This window comes from Condylura cristata, unplaced genomic scaffold (genome assembly GCF_000260355.1).
Source record: "Condylura cristata isolate star-nosed mole 26May11 unplaced genomic scaffold, ConCri1.0 scaffold00022, whole genome shotgun sequence".
In the NCBI taxonomy this organism is placed as follows: Eukaryota; Metazoa; Chordata; class Mammalia; order Eulipotyphla; family Talpidae; genus Condylura; species Condylura cristata.
The window spans coordinates 22,096,657-22,113,472 of record NW_004567123.1 but is presented as its reverse complement, the minus strand read 5'-3'; the positions used below and the strand labels follow the sequence as shown (position 1 = coordinate 22,113,472).

Genomic DNA, 16,816 nt, shown 5'->3' with positions numbered 1-16,816 from the left:
TCTGAGCACCTGTGTGGCCCTAGGCGTGTTTTAGGTACCAGAGAGACCATGTGTCTGTTATCATAGTTTACACTCCACTGGGAAATGGCAAGAATCAGACAACTCTTAAGCATGTGAGTTAGGGCCAATACGGTGATGGTGAGCAGAGCTGGGCGAGGGGAGGGGAGAGCTGTGGCATGGGCTGGGCAGGAGAGAGCTGTTCGAGGAAGTGTCATTGAAGCCAAAACCTAGATGAAGCTCTGGCATGAACGTGAGGGGAACAGTGCTCCAGGTGGAAGGCACAGCATGTGCTAAGTCCAGGGAGCAGGAATCTGTGGAGTGCTTGAAGCAGCAGGAAGTCAGGGCGGCTGCGGGGATGAGCGTGCAGGAAGCAGGAAAGAGGAGGCTGCCAAAAGCAGGTAAGGAACACGGGTTGTGTCCGAGGCGGCGAAAAACCACCAAAGTGCTTGAAGCTGGGGAGCTGTGCAAACTGAGTTCCATTTTTAAAACACGCTCATGGGGGCCCTCCCTGGTGGTGTAGCAGGTGAAAGCACTGCACTAAGAAGCTTAAGCCACTTCCGCATGAGTTCGATCCCTGCCTGCCCCGGAGGTGACCACATGGCGCGGCAGACCTCTCCTGACCCGTCCGCTGCTCCCCTCGGCAGTATGCTTCATCGATCTGCCTGTTCTGCTCCCCGCTCTGTGTGTGGTGAAGCTTCTCACTGTCCCTGCACCTCTGGCCTGTACCCCAGTTCTGTATCCATAAATAAATAAATGACTCTCATGGTTGAGGAGCCAATAGTGGGTAAAGGCAAAGGTGGGAGCAGGAGGGAGTAGGGTGTGACAGTCGCCTCGGAGAGAAGAGGTGGGGGTCCCATTCCTGCTCTATGAGGCAGGTGGGGATCCCTCTGGGTGCAGGGTTCTGGGGGAAAATGCACGTTACTAGCTGTACATGGCTTACGACAGGACCTGGCATGTAGAGAAGCCTTAGGAAATGCTGGCGCTATTGTTAACTTCTGTCTTCCACCAAGGGCCTCCTTATTCCTACTTCACAGCACAGCTTGAGGGCTGACTGTTTCAAACCTTTTAACCTTTGCCTTTTGCCCACTTCAAGATCTGAAATAGGCTCTCGGTGCTTGGAGGACATGCAGGGAGCACAGTAGAGCTTTGGAATCTGTCCTCAAACCTGCACAGTTCTGTCCCATCTTCAGATGACTCAGGAGCTCAGAGAGGCAAGACGCTCCTTGGTTGCCATGCAGTGAGTAAGGACAAGCTGGGGGACTGGAGCCCAAGTGAGCCGCCCACACCTCCTGGCTCCCCACTACACATGCTGCCCCCTTGGGGCCGGCAAGGTGACCCCCAAGAGCCAGGGAGGGGAAGGAGCTCCTGTCTGACCAAGGGAGAAAGCTATCCTCTGTGTGTGTGTGTGTGTGTGTGTTGGTGTGTGTTGGTGTGTGTTGGGGGTGGGGCGCGTGTAAAGGACTCGGCAGGAGGAAAGGCCAGGCAAATGAATGAGCCATTTGCTCTCCAGGCAGACAATAGACTCTGAGGGTGAAGGATGTTAAATACTAATGGCTTAAAGCAGGATTATCCACAGCATCTCCAACCTCTTGCTCTCGCTTCTCTTTATGATAAAAAATACTCGAGGGAGGCCCTCCTTCTCTATTCTTCTAATGCCTGCTGACTTCCAGGAACGGGAGCCTCTGTGCCCCATCTCTTTGTCTATTTAAGGTCATATACCAAGAGCTTAGAGGGAGAGGAAATGGGGGGGTAAGGAAAATAGCAACTGGGGTAAGGATTTGACCTTGGAGGTGAAGACGCTTACCCGGGACTCCTGTATTTTCAGGGTGGCAGTGAACAGACGCCACCCGAGCTCTGTGGGTCCCCAGGCAGAGTGCCAGGGGATGTGCCAGGCGGTGCTGATCCGGGACCCAGCCGCCAGCCGGCCCGGGGCTTCCCCATGGCTCCTGGAGTCCTCTGCACCTGCCTAGCAGGCCTTGGCTCGGCAAAAGAACAAGGGCTCAGAGCCCCAAGAGTCCTCTCCGGAAGGGAGGGAGGACTCATCTCTAGGCTGGCAGCAGATGTGTGGGCACTGAGGCCTTGGGGCCTGAGGAACTCAACTCCAGCGGCCTGACCCTGGGGTGCCACCATGTGCTCGTGGACACAGAGCAGCACATGGAAGCAGCTGGGACATCATACGTGCCCCTGCCATCTTCCATCTCGTAATGAACCACGTGCATGGAGAGACCTGGGGTGTGTCGGGGCAGGGATGATGCGACTCATCACAAGCACAGAGGTGGGCACTCAGGAAGCACCAGCTGAACCAGTACTATGACCCACAACTTCTTGTTTCATCCTCACAAGAGTCTGTCAAGCCAGATACTGTTACCCCATTTTATGGATGAACAAACTGAGGCTGAAGTTGGAAACTTGTCCCAGGTCGCTCTACCAGTGAGTGGCAGAGCTGGGAACAGACAGCAGCCCTCTCCTACGCTGTAGAGGAGGAGTCTGGTCCCAGGGAAGGAAGCTTCCGTGCCCATCTGCAGCATGGGGAGAGTCACTGACTGCTTCATGCCCACAGAGCAGGGACTCTGGGGCCAGACAAACCTGGGTTTGGATCTAGCTTAAGATTTAGCTGTTGTGTGTCTTTGAACATGTTTCCCAGCTCTCAGCCTCTTTTTCCTCACCGGCAGGATGGAGATAGTTTTGCCACCTGGCCAGGTGTCAGCATTCGACTTCACACGTTTGGCTAATTGCCTGAAATAACACCGGTGCCCACAAAGAATGGGGATCCCCGGCCAGACTTCTGGAACTTCTGCCTTCTGCCAGCAACCTCTCGCCTGCTGCTGCTGGAGAAAAGCACATTCTTTTCCAAGCCCAGAAACCCTCAAGTTCTGGAAGGGCCCCGTGGCCCTGCAGAATGTGTCTGCAAGCTGCTATTGGCATCCACGGCTCGAATAAATGAGCCGGGTCTCCCTCGCCCGAGTCCCAGCACAGGCACATCGCAGCCCAGATTTTGAGGGGATGTCATGGTCCTTACTGCGTAGCCTCCAGAGAAAAGGAGGCTGCTGCTCTTGGCTGCCGGGAAGGGCTGCGTGTTTGCCAGGGCGCCTTGTGCCTGGCTCAGGCATACCACAGCCTGAGAAGCGCGACAGAAGCATGTGCAGAAACAGAACCCTGCACCCGCAGGCACCAGCTGCACCCCCAGAGCTCGGCCGCGCCCACGCCCCTGCAGCTACCAGTCATCTCCTCCCTTGTCAAGGGCTCTGTCTCGGGGTCTGCTTGTCTCTGTGTGGAGGGGTTCTGAGTCTGTCTCCTTTGCCCTGTTCTTATCTCTCTTGTGACTGCTGCCTGTCTCTGGCAGCTGCATGTCTGCCAGGTGCTCTGTGGGCCTTGGTTTGGGACTTTTCCTCCCTCACTTCCTCTGCATCCCCTCCAGGCTCTCTGACATGGGCTCTTTCTCTGTTTCTGATTCTCTCCCAATCTTTCTCTCTCCCCATCTGTCTCAATATTTGTCTGATGCTCTGTCTCCATTTTTGTCTGATGGTCTCTCTCTGTTCATCTGTGTCTATACTTCTGTCTGTCTCCGACTCTTCCTGGGTCCTCCCATCTTTCTCTAACTCTGCCTCTGTTCTTCCCTACCTCTCTCATTTTCCCTCTGTGACACTCTCCTGGAAATGCATCAAAGACTGAAGTGGCCGGATTTCAAGTGACAAACAGCACTCTACCCAGAATCCGCCCCCCTCCCTCCAGCACTGCTGGCTTCCTCCTCCACATCCCCTGTCACGAAGAGAAGCCTATTGTGTGGGGCCCGGGAGTTCGAGTGGAAGGGCCCGGGGGCCTGTGCCTCTCTCTGCTCTGAGCTCCTTCGCCATTGGCTCAGAGCAGCCTGTGCTGAGCAAGGGCTGAGCAAAGGGGGAGGCTCTCGTCCATAAAAGGGGGGCAAGGCACCAGAACTGGCATTCCACAGGGGCTTCAGTGGTGCGCACAGCTGCCTCCTTCCCAGCCCGAGGCCCCTGCCTTCTGGACCGGCCGCCTGCACCACCCTCCAGCCTGCCCGGCCAGAAGCTGCCTAGGGACACAGGAGCACACAGGTAATATCTCGAGGGCTCGAGATCCTCTCTTTGGGATTTATTTGTTTCTCCTGGTCCTCTGGATCTGAAAGTGGTGAGAGCGAGAGCTGGAGGGTTTCAGGTTTGGGACTGATGATCTGGCTGCTGTAGTTCCAGTGTGGAGACCAGTTGAGAAAAGCCAGACCAGGGTGAGACAGACTGCTCTTTGGAATTCCCCCGTGTCCAGCCCTGGCTTTAACAGGTGGGTGGCTCTGTCCCGGGAGGAGCACCCTCATCCCCCCCTGTAACTCCAGGGTCTTCTTCCCCTGCACTCTGCAACACAGCAGTGCCCACAAGAACAGGCTGCCCTGGGGGGAGAAGACGGAGGTTTAGCTAATCAGGGTGATTTTAAAGGTCAGTGGTTCTTACTGGACTTGGAGAACAAGGACTTGGGGACATTGATGAGATTCAGCGCTCTGGCATTTGCCACGTATCATGTGCATCGGTGGAGAGCCAAGTTCAGCCTTTTCTTTCCTTCTTTCTGGATTGGGCTTAATTGCTGACAGGGTACAGGTTTGAGGGCTTCTTCCGGTGTGATGTTACAGATGAAGTTTGGGGGTGTTTTGTGGGGAGGGGGCGGGGAAAGAGCAGCTGGATAGCCAGAGACCCAGGCTCCGCGGGCTTTCTCTGTCAATTTTAGTTTGCAAGGACTTGTTGCTCTCCCGTAAAGGACAGCAGAGGAGTTAGCTGGGCAGGGAGGCAGCGCAGATTCGCAGGCCACTGGCTCACGGGTAAGACCCACATTTAAGGAAAACAGTGCGAATCCCAAAGTTTGGTTCTAGTGGAAGGGCTGGTGAGCCCAGAAAGAAAAAAAGAGCCTGCCTGTGACTCTAAGGTTGAATTGTAAATTCCGTGACCTCGTCCTCTTTCCTGAATACCTTTTATCTAGAATTTCTCCAAGCTTTACAAACATTCTTTAATTAAACCTCCAAGCTTCCCAGGGGAAACAAGCTCTTCAGGTTATTGGATCTGATTTCAATTTCCCTCCCACAGACCCAAAGTCTTCATTACCATCTTTCTTCCGAGGGTTGGGAAAACATACAAGGCTTGTCTCTCTAATTTGACAGGCGTTCAGTCAAGATCCATGGCAAAGCGCTCCAGGATGTCAGTCCTCTTCATTTTCTGCCCCCCATCTCCTTTCCCTGCTTCTTCTCTCCCCTCTCCGCCCCCCAATCTTGCCTTTTGTTCTATTTTTGCAGGTCATGTATCTCCAGGCTTTGAGATCTGCCGGGGAGCTGTTGCGGCAATCCAGCGGGTAAGTTCTGCTGCTTGGCAGGAGGTTTGCTTGGCTGAGAGATCTTAAGCCCACTGCTTGGCCCCAGAAGTGTGAAGAGGGGCAGCTGGGAAGGGGATTTGAGGTGCTTTCTAGGGCTGTATGGGGAAAGCATAGGCTCTGGGGCTTTAAGAAATTTGCAATCACCTTGAACACGTGGTAAAAGATTAGCGTCGTGATGTAACCGCTCAGGACCCTAATTCCCCACATGTCATCTAGTGTGTATTTCACAACACTGGCGATGTAACAGGGTGGTCCCCAGGAAAAGTTTCAGGTTCCCTGTCCCACCCAGAAGGAGGGTGGAGCTGAACAGAGGCAGAGAGAAGAAGGCAGCCAGATGGAGAGCCCTGTCCTGTAGCAGAGACTGCACTGGGTTCAGGTCCTAGACTCCCCACCACTCATTTGCTGTGTAGTTCCAGGACACTTGCGGCCCTCTGAGCTTTCACTTCCTGATCTGAATAGCGTCTATTTCCTAAGGTCATTGTGAGCCTCCTTGGAATATTGTAATATGCCTCTAGGTGCTCAATCAATGTTGGGGAGTCTTGGTTTTTCCTGTCCAAAAGTAGTTGGGTCCCCCTCCTTTCCCCATCCACTTATATCCTTGATCATCCCACCCCATCCTGCTGTTATGTCCAGGAAAGGGTCTCAGGGTAGGGTTGGTCCCTTCCCTGTCCACCCCATTCTCTCCACAGCAGAAGGTTTTATTCCTTCATCTGCCGTTTCCGGATCATGAGGTCCCTTCTTGATGGAGCCTCCTTTACCCCCGCACCCCCCGTGGACCTCTTCGGGTCATTCTCACGCAATTGTATATATTAGATATCTTCCATCATAGTGGGATCGATCCTTGATAGTTTGATTTCAACATGTGTCTGAGAAAGTGCCCTCAGCTGGCTCATTTCTCTCCCCGTTTTAATCCTCTTGGCCCATAAATGTTGGTTTGTATCAGTGGATCTGACAGAGGCTAACAGGACTTCCTGAGACGGAGTTGGCCATGGAGGCAGGCAGGAAGCTGCCGGAACCCCTGGGACACCCACAACCAGGCCCCTGAGATGGAGCCTTTGAAGGTGGCCCAAGGGAACCCCTCCTGGTCTGGGTTCAGATGGCTGCCGTGAGCAGGAAGATTGATGGCCCAAGCACATCGGGGGTTCAGGAGACTTCTCCCCTCCGCCTCCCAGCCTTCCTGATGGCCAGAGGGTCAACTGCAGGTGCATTGGGAGGTTGGAGGGGTGGGAGATTTGTCTGCTGTCACTTGGCCCCTTGACCTGTGACTGGGCGATTCAGTTTAACCCGCAAGGGCTTACTGAGCAGTGGCTAGGTGGCTGGGTCGCCGCTCCACTGGCCTCTAAGCAGAAAGAACAGGGTCAGATTCCTGGGGCAGAGACCTGTGTGCGTGGCTCAGTGGCTCAGCCGCCTGACTCAGAGTCCCCTGCCCCTGTCTTCTCTCTCTCACTCTGTTCCTTCCCTGCTCCTGCCCTCTTCCGCTTCCGCATACCTGCTTCCTTTCACTCCTGTTAATCTCACCCCAGATTTATTTCTAGTCTTTATTGTTCCCCCCTCAGGAGCCATCTCTGCAGCCATTTCTGCCTCTGCTTCCCTGGATACTGCCTTTCTCTGGGATGCAAGTCTCACGTCCCTGCTGTTCTTTCTGCCCCCCCCCCCACCAGCTCACTTTCTGTGTCTTCCTTCTAAATTTCTGGTCCTGCCTCCTTTTCCTTTCTCCCCATCCCTTAACCTCATCACCTAGTCACAAAGCATGGGGTTCCCATAGGAGCCCTGCTCTGGGAAACCCTTCTAGAACTGCAGCGACCATGCCGGGCAGCTGTCCACTGTCACACTGGCCTCTGCACAGCGAAGGCCCAGAGAGGTGCCCAGTCTCCTCCCTGTGCTGGGCTTGGGTTCTCGCTGGGCTCCCTGCTGGGATCCCTTTCTATTCAGGACCCCCAAGCCCACCCCCCACCCCAACTGATCATTCTTTGTTCATGTCTCAAGGCCTGACAAGAACTCAGCCCTTCCAGCCTTCAGGGTCTGTTTGGCAGCCTGCTGGGGCCCACACAGGTGAACTGGATTCATTTTCAAGGGGTGTGAGACTCTTGAAATAATTTTATCTTCAAGAATGTGAGGGTTTGGGGTGGACCCCTGGACATTTATTCACTACCTTGCCCAGAGGCGTGGTCTGTGAGTGAAGCAGGAGTTTAAGTCTGTGTCTGCTCCTTCCGGGCCCCTCTCAGACCTTGGCCCAACCATACCATCAACCTGAGTCTTGCTCCTCAGGTAGAAAATGGGGCTAAGTGTGCTCAGGTGGGGGGAGAGGGAGAGGGTTCTCCTGAGGATGCAGACACACTCACGGAGCTGAAATGCAGAGCTGTGAGCTGGTCCCAGCAGCTGCGCCTTGCACAAGGTGTGCAGGCCCAAGAACAGCCAGCAAAAGCACCCCGAGGATTCTAGCTCTGACCTTCAGGTGCTAGGGCTTTGGGGGTATTTTGCTGTTAGCCGCCCCCCTTTCTCCACCGAGCCTGCCACGCAGGGCCCAGAGAAGGCGCTGTGTGGTGCTTGTGTGTGATGGCTGAGGGTCCTGGAGAGGCTGCTGTCTCCCCCTGCTGAGTGGCAGCTGGGTGTGGGAGGCCCCAGTCCTGTCTCCCTTTCCCTCCTGACTCATGATGTGACCTTAAACAAGTGATTTCATTTCTACCTTTTCCCATTTCCTCTTCTATCAAATAGGGCTAATCATATGCGATAAAGTGCTAGGAGAGATAATTGCCATGTTAAATCAAGCCATTATTATTCTATGCTGGCTTTTTAAGTAAAAATGCTCGCTGCTGCTTGGTCCGACTACAATACAGAAATATCATCAGAGGTAGTCGAGTTCCTTCCCTTTTCGGGAACTTTGGGTCCTGCTGAGAAAAGAGCCATGGCATACTGGGGGGGGGGGTCTCAGGTGGGGTCCACTGGGACCCAGTGGGAGGTGACACCTCTCTGTAGGCTTGGAGAGGTCTTGACTCCTGATTTACCCAAGAAAATCAGCTTCCAACTGTTAAGATAACTGGAATCATAAAATGCTTGTAAATTTCATTTTTTTATTCTTTATAAAATGCTTATACCTTGAGTGAAGGCCAAGGCTGGGTCAGCAAACCCACCCTGTAAAGGATGAGATGGTCAAGTTTCCTGGCTCAGGGGCCAGCAGCTCCTGAGGCTGCTGCCCGAGCAGGCACTGCTAGAGACACCCGGCTGCTGGGGTGTGTACAGAGGAGAGGCTTGTCCTACGGAATCGGGTCACGTGATTTGGAACTGGCAGGTCCCAGATTTCCTTTCCCATAGGTGTTCTGAGGCATCACCCCTGTTCCTCCACCAGCCCAGGTTTCCCTCATGCACTGTGGCAAAGCTGGTCAGGTAACAGCTGAGAACATGCTTCAGGAACTGGCAAGCAGAGGGTGTTCTTGGGAAGAGCCCGAGTCCGCCTGGGTCATGCAGCATCCCCCCTCCGCCCCCATATATACTCTGGGTCACTCACCAAGTGGGCTCAGGTTCTGCTTCTCACACCTCAGTTCCTTTTCTCCCAGACTCAGTCCACATCTGTGGTGACAGCAGGCAGGACAGTCTCAGCTATGTGACTTCCAAGCAGAGGTGGAAGCTCCCTCAGACCGGTCTGGCGTGGCACTGATGTCATTTTTTAGAGTTCAGGGCCCTCGGGTTTATTCTGGGAACAGTTTCACCAGAGCTCCCGAAAGGGACAGGCTTGCAGAGGGAGAGGCCTGCATGGGTGCAGGCAGGCGGCCTTAGGAGAGCAGCCTCCACTGGGGGAGGTCAGTGCAGAGAAGTCCCGGCATGGTCACCGGCAGGCAGGAGGCTGCTGCCCCGCAGGCGGAGAGAGCGGGTGGGAAGAAGCACCTGCATAGGCACAGGTGGGCAGTGGAGCAGCTGCCCGGTGGAGAGACGGCCCTGATAGAGGAGCCTCTCTCTCCCTGGGAGGGGCTCACTCCTTGTGAGCCTGGGTTTGTTGACTTTGAATAGGATCTGAGAGGACTGGAGATTCCCTAGTGAGCTTCCTCTCCCTGTCCTTATCTTTTACCATTTGGGTCTGAGCTTCAGACACAGCCCCCAGCAGTCTGTTATCAGCTGGGACCTGCCTGCCAACATCCAGGCATCCAGGCTTTGGTGCCTGAGAACATTGATTTTATGGCTGTGTCGAGGATCTTGATTTTTTTTATAGTTGTGTTAATTGCTACACTAGCCCCTTCTACCCATCCTCTGAGTGGCTCAATCTTGTGATGCCTCCTCCTGCAATCCCTTCCCCATCAGCACAATTATTTGTTTATCATGAAGGGAAGGAAACAGGATCATTTAGGAAAATCTCAGGGCTGAAGTGTTTTTTTTGTTTGTTTGTTTGTTTGTTTGTTTTTGATCAGTTACTGGCTGGGAGCCTGCCATTCCTATTTATAAGCCAAGTGAGCTTGGGCCAGCAATGGCCCGCTCCCAGCCTCAGTCTTGCCCTCTGTACAACGGGTATGTGGACTCTCACCTCTGGTTGCCTTAAGGATTAAAAGAAGTTGCATGAAGTGGTCAATACAGCTTGGTTTCGAGTTGCTCTTGAGAAGCGAGGACCATGAGGCCCGCCCGACATGACTGTCGATTCACTTTGAGTCTTCCTGGGCGTCAGGCCTTTCATAGGCTTCCTCTCGCCTCTTCTTTTCCCATCTCCTGAAATGAGGTTGGAATGGGACTTTCAGAGTCCTACTTACGCACCTACTATGTGTCAGGTACCATGCCAGGTACTTTCCCCATACTCTTTTATTTAATTCCTAGTGTTAGTAAACCCTTTTTATATCTGAGAAAACTGAGGCCCAGCAGTTAAGGAATTTTCCCAAACTGGTGACAGGTGGTGGGATGGGATTTGAATCTACATTACAAACCATTTGGTGAGCCTGCTTCTGGATGAGAGAGGAATTAGAGGTCTCGCCTCTCCTTTGTCACCAGAAGTATCTCTTCCCAAGTTGCTTTGGTTTGTTTGAGTGAGTGGTTTAGGGGTACAGACTCTGGCCCGTCGCATATGAATGTAGACCTGCTGTTTCCAGGGCTTTTGATCTTTTAAGACCAGTTGAAAATAGACATTGTTTTTAATGTAGAAGTCTTCCCATTTAAAATGATGGCATAAACAGTTTTTAAAACCCCTGTGTAAGTTAAAACACTTTATGCCAGTTTGCTGAGTTTGGCCTGCAGGCGGTCACTTTGCAACCTTTGGATGTCTGCAAAGTGCAGGGAGAGAGAAAGAGAGAGCTCAAGGCTGGAAGGAGGGAGCCAGGGGCCCAGCCCTGTCTGACCCTCCCGGTATCCTTCCTGAACCCCTTGCTCCTTCAGAAGAGCTCCCCTGCTGGGGAGGGGGTTCTCTGCTCTGCTTGGGGATGGGGGAAGGAGGAACAGGAAAAGCACACAGGCCCCGCCCCTCTTCCTGCTTTCCTCCCTTTAGCAGGTGTTGATTTTAACAACCGAGGACCCTGAGGCTTCTCTGGGGTGGGAAGGCTGATGCGGAATAACTCAGCTTCAACAGGCTGAGGGCCTGTTTATCCACTCAGTGAACCTGGGGAGCCCTGTGTGCTCTCCGCACTCAGGACACCACTCACTCACCGATGATGCAAACTTCCTTAGTCTTCCCGTTACATTAGAAGGAAATACAGGACTAAGAGGGGGTACAGGAGCTCCCGCTCCCCAGCAGGGGAGCTCACTGCTAATCTTGCAGCAGGTCAGCCTAGTCTTGCTTTATATCCAAGAAAACAGGAACTTCTTGCGTTGTATCTGCACAGAAGCGACACAGTTCGCTCGCCTGGAACCCAAATCCTCTTGGCAGCTGATGGAGCGTGAGGGAGACTTGAGGATGGGGGGAGGGACGTAGTGGACACAGGTCCACTCCCTGAGTTTTCTGGAGGTACAGATGTCCATCCTCAAGAGGCAGATGGACCCGAGTTCTCACCTTTAATTGCTGTGTAACCGCAGGAGATTTACTAAGCCTCTCTGTGTAACAGGGTGGTCCCTAGGAAAAAGGGAACAGATTTTGTCCTGTAACAGAATTGGAGTGCCCTGTAACATCTGGGCGCCAGTTTTCTCGTTTATGAAGTGGGGACTATGATGCCACCTTTCCCAGAGTGAGGTGGTCTGAGGACAATCTACAAGGACAGTGCATGGGGCCTTGGCCTTGCAGAGAGTTCATCTGTTAGTGAATCACATTCTAAAAGTCGTCACAAAGAGCACAAATATGCGGAAAGAAACAAAGCAGGTCTTGCACCCCAACTTTTCTCTGTAGGGCACGGGATGCTGAATTAGAAGTGCCCAGCCCACTGGGGAGGAATAAAAGACAGGAGGGACTTAGGGACTAAGTGAAGCCCCAAAGCACAGAGGGTGCTGGGGTCACTACTGGGCAGGCTTTGGTGGGGGCCAGCGCTGTGCTTGGAGGAGGGAGACCAGAACAGCTCAGGCTGCAGGGGCCCTGGGGCCACGGGATGGAATCTTCTAGAGCATGAACGGCTGAGCAAACAGGGCAGCTGCAGGGTTGGGGGGCGCAGGAAGGAAGGCGGCAGCCTCTCTGCGAGCCGCCTTGCAAGTGTGGGGATCCAGAGACCGGGCGGGAAGAGTGTGGGGTGGAGTGTCCCAGGCGACTCCATCTCCAGCTGGGGGAACCACTCTGTGCCCCCATTTGAACAGCGTGGCGCCTGGACATGTGGCTCGCAAGGAGTCTGCTGTGAAAGGGGCCCCTTGGCACAGACCGCTTGCTTTGGTGACTCGACTCATCTGCCCGTACATCTCAACGACCTGCCACGGGTGGTGGGGGTTCTCGGTGCCAGGACGCAGAGGAGCTGTGACACTCAGCGTCGGTGCCCCAAGGAGGTAGAGGGGTGCCGGTCACAAGCAGCGACGTACCTCAAAGGAACAGAATGGCACGAGGCGGTGACCCAAACAAAGCAGGAGACGCGACAGAAACCAGGAGCTGTCAAATATGGGGGTCCGCAAGTACCTGGCTGGAGTTGTGGGGTGAAATTCACTTAGCTACAAGAAGTTGTAGGGTGAAAATCTGGGATCAGAACTGCAGAGGAGGAACAGAAGGTGCAAAGGTGCTGAGGTAGGAGCAAGCTGGGCTGGTATGAGGGACACGGGGTATTTCTTTTTCTTTTCTTTTTTTTTTTTAAAGATTTATTTATTTGTACATACAGAACTGGGGTACAGGCCAGAGGCTCAGGGGCAGTGAGAGGCTTCACCAGAGACAGAGTGGGGAGCAGAACAGGCAGATCGACGAAGTACACTGCTGAGGGAAGCAGCGGGCGGGTCAGGAGAGGTCTGCCACGCCATGTGGTCACCTTCCGGGGCAGGCGGGAATCGAACTCATGCGGAAGCGACTTTAGCTTCTCAGTGCTGTGCTTTAACCCGCTGCGCCACCAGGGAGGGCCTCTTTTTCTTTTTCTTTTCTTTCTTTCTTTCTTTCTGCCTTTGATAAGATTCTTTTTTTTTTTAATATATAATAGTTTATTTTTACATCACTTTGTACAGTTCTTTTTTCATCTCAGTTGTAATCCCCATGGGTTTCCCTCACCGAGTCACCCAGGTGCCATCACCATAGTCCTACACAGGGTGTTTCAAAGAAGACGAGACACAGTTCCTGCCTTCCTAGAGCCAAAGTCTAAACTCTCACACAGCTAATTACCATAACATGGAATATTTTGTGGAGGAGACGCACGTTTCTAGGAGAACACAAAGGAGGGGGGTCTCTTCCAGCCTGGCTCAGGGAGCAGTGCCTGGAGGAGGCAATGTCCAGTCTCGGACCCAAAAGACAAGTAATGGACAAGGAGAAGGGATCCCAGAGGGCACGGCACGTGCAAGCCCAGAGCTGGGATGGGCCTGAGATGGTCTTCAGGGAATTTGAATTGCAAGTGGCTAATGTGGTTAAAACCCAGAACTGAAATGTTGGGGTATAAGGATGGGATTAATGGGACCCCTGTGCCTTACGAGGTGGAGCTAGTCACAGAATTGACATGCTGGGGACATTTCACTTCAGGCAGGAGGGACAGAGAAGGAGCTGGAGGCAGGGAGAACGCCTGGAGATGGCTGAAGGTGGAGCCACGGTCAGGGCAGGTGAAAGCGCTGAAGTGGACAAGACAAATTCCAGGGACCTCCCTGAGCCGAAAGTCCCCTCTGGGGGCACTGCCTGGGGAGCAGGGAGCAAAGGCAGGCCACGAACTCAGAGGCTCAGAAAAGCAGACGGCAAGAGTCTCCTGGCTTGGCAGTTGGGCAAAGCGTGTTCTGAAGTGCGACAGCCCCGAGTCCCGGCTGATCCACTGCTTTGCTGAGTGAACGGTCCCCACTCTAGCCGCGACCTCCCCACTCGCTCAGTGGAGGAGCACAACCCACCGGAGGAGGCCCGTGCGGCCTGAACGGGAGCTCACACACGAGCACTGAGGCATTCCCTGCCCTGCCCTGCCCCGCTGCGCCTCCCTGGGTCTGCGTTCCTCCACAGCAGATGGGAGTGAGGACATGAGCCTCCAGGGGCTTCCGGCAGGAAGGGGACCCTTGCGAGTAGCCCTCGCAGATTTCATTGTCTCCTCTTTCTCCCTCTGCAGGAGCAAGAGCAGAGGCGGAATGGCGTGGCAGGGGCTGGTGCTGGCTGCTTGCCTCCTGGCGCTCCCGTCCGCCGCAGCAGACTGCCTGTCCCGGTGTTCCTTGTGTGCGGTGAAGACCCAGGATGCGCCCAAGCCCATCAACCCCCTGGTAGGTCTCAGGCAAGGCTCCTTGATGCCCGGTCCCGGGGTCTGTGTGCAGGGCCCAGAGCGGGAGGCCGCAGGCCCACAGCTGTGAACTGCGGGCTCGTCCCACCCGGACTTGGTGTGTTCCGCCCCGTGGTCAGCCTGGGTGCTGAGAGGTGCTGGTGTCCACTTGCATCTCCAGCTCAAACTTCCATCTTGGGCTCACTCAGGTCTGGGGCGGGGGGTGGGGAAGGTTTCCAGGGAGCCTTGTTCTAGGCAGCAGGGGGTGTCATTCCACGGAAATGATGATTTTGGCCATTGGCAGCCCTGGGGTGATTTTCATTACCAAGATGACGGGCACCTCCAAATCTAGTCGCTCCCATTGAAGCAGTTCTTTCCACTCCCCTAAATGCCAGGATCTGGTTGGCAGAACCCCAAGCTGTGGTCCCTTTCCTGGGTGTCACATCTCCTGGCCAGTCTTCCCTGGCTTTGAGGCGGGCTGCCCCATGCCTTACCTGCGATAGGAGACGGGCTGGAGCAGGTGCCACGGGAGTGGTGGCCTGAGTCCAGGTTTCAGTCCTGCCACTTTCTCATTCTGTGATTTTGGAAGCCCCCCTCGCTGCCTGCTTCCTTGTTTGCAAAATGGTAGTGGCTCCACTCTGGGTTCAGAGGTGGAAGAGAAGGGCTGAGCCGGGTGGGGCACTGTGGGGTGCTCCCTTTCCATGTTGGCAGCACTGCCAGTGACCCTGCACCCTTGGGAAAGCTGTTTCACCTCTCCAAGGCTGTTCTTCATCTTCCACAAAGCCACCTACATTTATGCACCCCTGGGGCCATGAAAGTACACCCTGCTGTTGGGTAATGGAAGCTGCTTTTGATTCTTGCAGACATCGGGCAGGAGCAGGAGAGTGATGTGGCCTGACAGTTTAATGGGGGTGACATTACCCTGTGGTCTTTTTGCACCTTTTGCAGATCTGCTCCCTGGAGTGCCAGGCTGCCCTGCTGCCCACAGAAGAGTGGGAGACATGTCAGAGCCTTCTGTCTTTGCTCACCCCCTTCACCCTCGGGCACAGTGGCAAGGAAGACGTGGAGAGCAAGGCAGCTTTGGATGAGCCCTCTAGTGAGCTGGCCAAGCAGGCTGGCCCTTTTCTGAAGGAGATGGAGAAAAGCAGACTCCTCTTCAGCTCCCCGACAGAGGAGAATGCTCTGGGCAGGAGCCTGGTGGAGAAGCTCAGGGGTCTCTCTAGCAGGTTGGGGGAGGGACCAGAGTCTGAACTGGTGGGGGGCTCCCAGCCAAATGATGGCACCTTAGAAGCTGGAGCACTGGATTCTAATGAGGAGGACCCCAAAGGGCAGGTCAAACGCTATGGGGGCTTCTTGCGCAAGTACCCCAAGAGGAGCTCAGAGGTGACTGGGGAGGGCGACAGGGAGGGACAGTTTGTACATGAGGACCTGTACAAACGCTACGGGGGCTTCCTGCGGCGCATCCGTCCCAAGCTCAAATGGGACAACCAAAAGCGTTATGGTGGTTTTCTGCGGCGCCAGTTCAAGGTGGTGACCCGGTCTCAGGAAGACCCCAATGCCTATGCTACAGATCTGCTTGATGTGTAAACATCTCTGCATCACGATTGAGCCAGGAGCTCCCCCTGACACCCTTCCAGGTTGGGGAGCACTCCTCACTCTCCCCTATGCGCCCTCTCCCCACATTCTTTCAACACTGTCTACACATCCAGACCAGCCTGTCTGCCTTCTGCTAGGGGTGCAGTGTCTGTCGAGGGTCCGTGAGAGGGAAGAATGGAACTTCTCTTAATAGGATTAGTGCTCGACTCAGACCTTAGACCTGTATACAGCTACTGCCCGCAGTAGCTGTTGATATCAGTCCTTCACTTCATTCTTGTGACTACCCAATTCCAGGAATCTTGATTGACTTCTGAACATGACTTTTTCTTCACCCCATATAGATCTATGATCTCCAAACTTTGCTGATAACATGCCTCTCTCCTATAGAGATATTCATGATACATGTGTCATGAAACACACAAAAAGCAAAAATTGAAAACAAAATATATAACAAATAGAAATTCTAAAATTCAATTCCCCATTGTGAAAGGATCTCCTTGTGCATACCACTGGAGACCAGGGTTTAGGTTAAAAATTCAAATGCCACACATGATTGGAGTAGGAATTCCTACATGAGAGAGATCTTTTATGGGTTATATGGTCCTTCAGTGTACTCTGAGTTCTCAGTGTGCAGGAATTCACCAAGTCCCTGGACATGTGTCCTTGCTGGTACCCTGGACAGCGCCCAACTCCTCAAAGGAGAAGACAGTGAAAATCTTTTTCCTAATGGTTAGTGAGAACCTTCTGAATGCTGAAATGATCAAGGAGTGAGCCAGGGAAACCAATTTGCTCTGTGTAACAAACTCAAAATGTGGACCAGTTCCCTCAGCTCTCATTAGGCTAATTAAACTGATCGGTATCACACTTCTACCCCAGGATGAACTGAAGCTGAGTCAAGTTGATGAGGTTAAGCACAGTCATGTTCTTGAGCAGCTGGATCGGCAGCCAAGAGTCCAAGCCATCTGGTCAAACATATGCAGTGGGCATTGGATAAGAGAATTCAGAAGCAACAGCTAGAAAGAGAAAATGGTTCTCTTCAACCCCCCAATGATTCTTTCCTCTTAATGTCTCAAAATAAAACCAAGCAGAGGAATGAGATGATTAAGTACTTGAGG

At 53.7% G+C, this 16,816-nt stretch overlaps 1 protein-coding gene across 1 annotated transcript; it reads left to right on the top strand.

Moving 5' to 3' along the window:
* Positions 1 to 13,980: 13,980 nt before the first annotated feature.
* Positions 13,981 to 15,692, top strand: PDYN (prodynorphin). Its single transcript, XM_004687337.1, has 2 exons — positions 13,981 to 14,109; positions 15,054 to 15,692. Exons 1-2 carry the CDS (start codon positions 13,981 to 13,983, stop codon positions 15,690 to 15,692), a joined length of 768 nt encoding a protein of 255 aa, XP_004687394.1.
* The last annotated feature ends 1,124 nt before the right edge of the window (positions 15,693 to 16,816 follow it).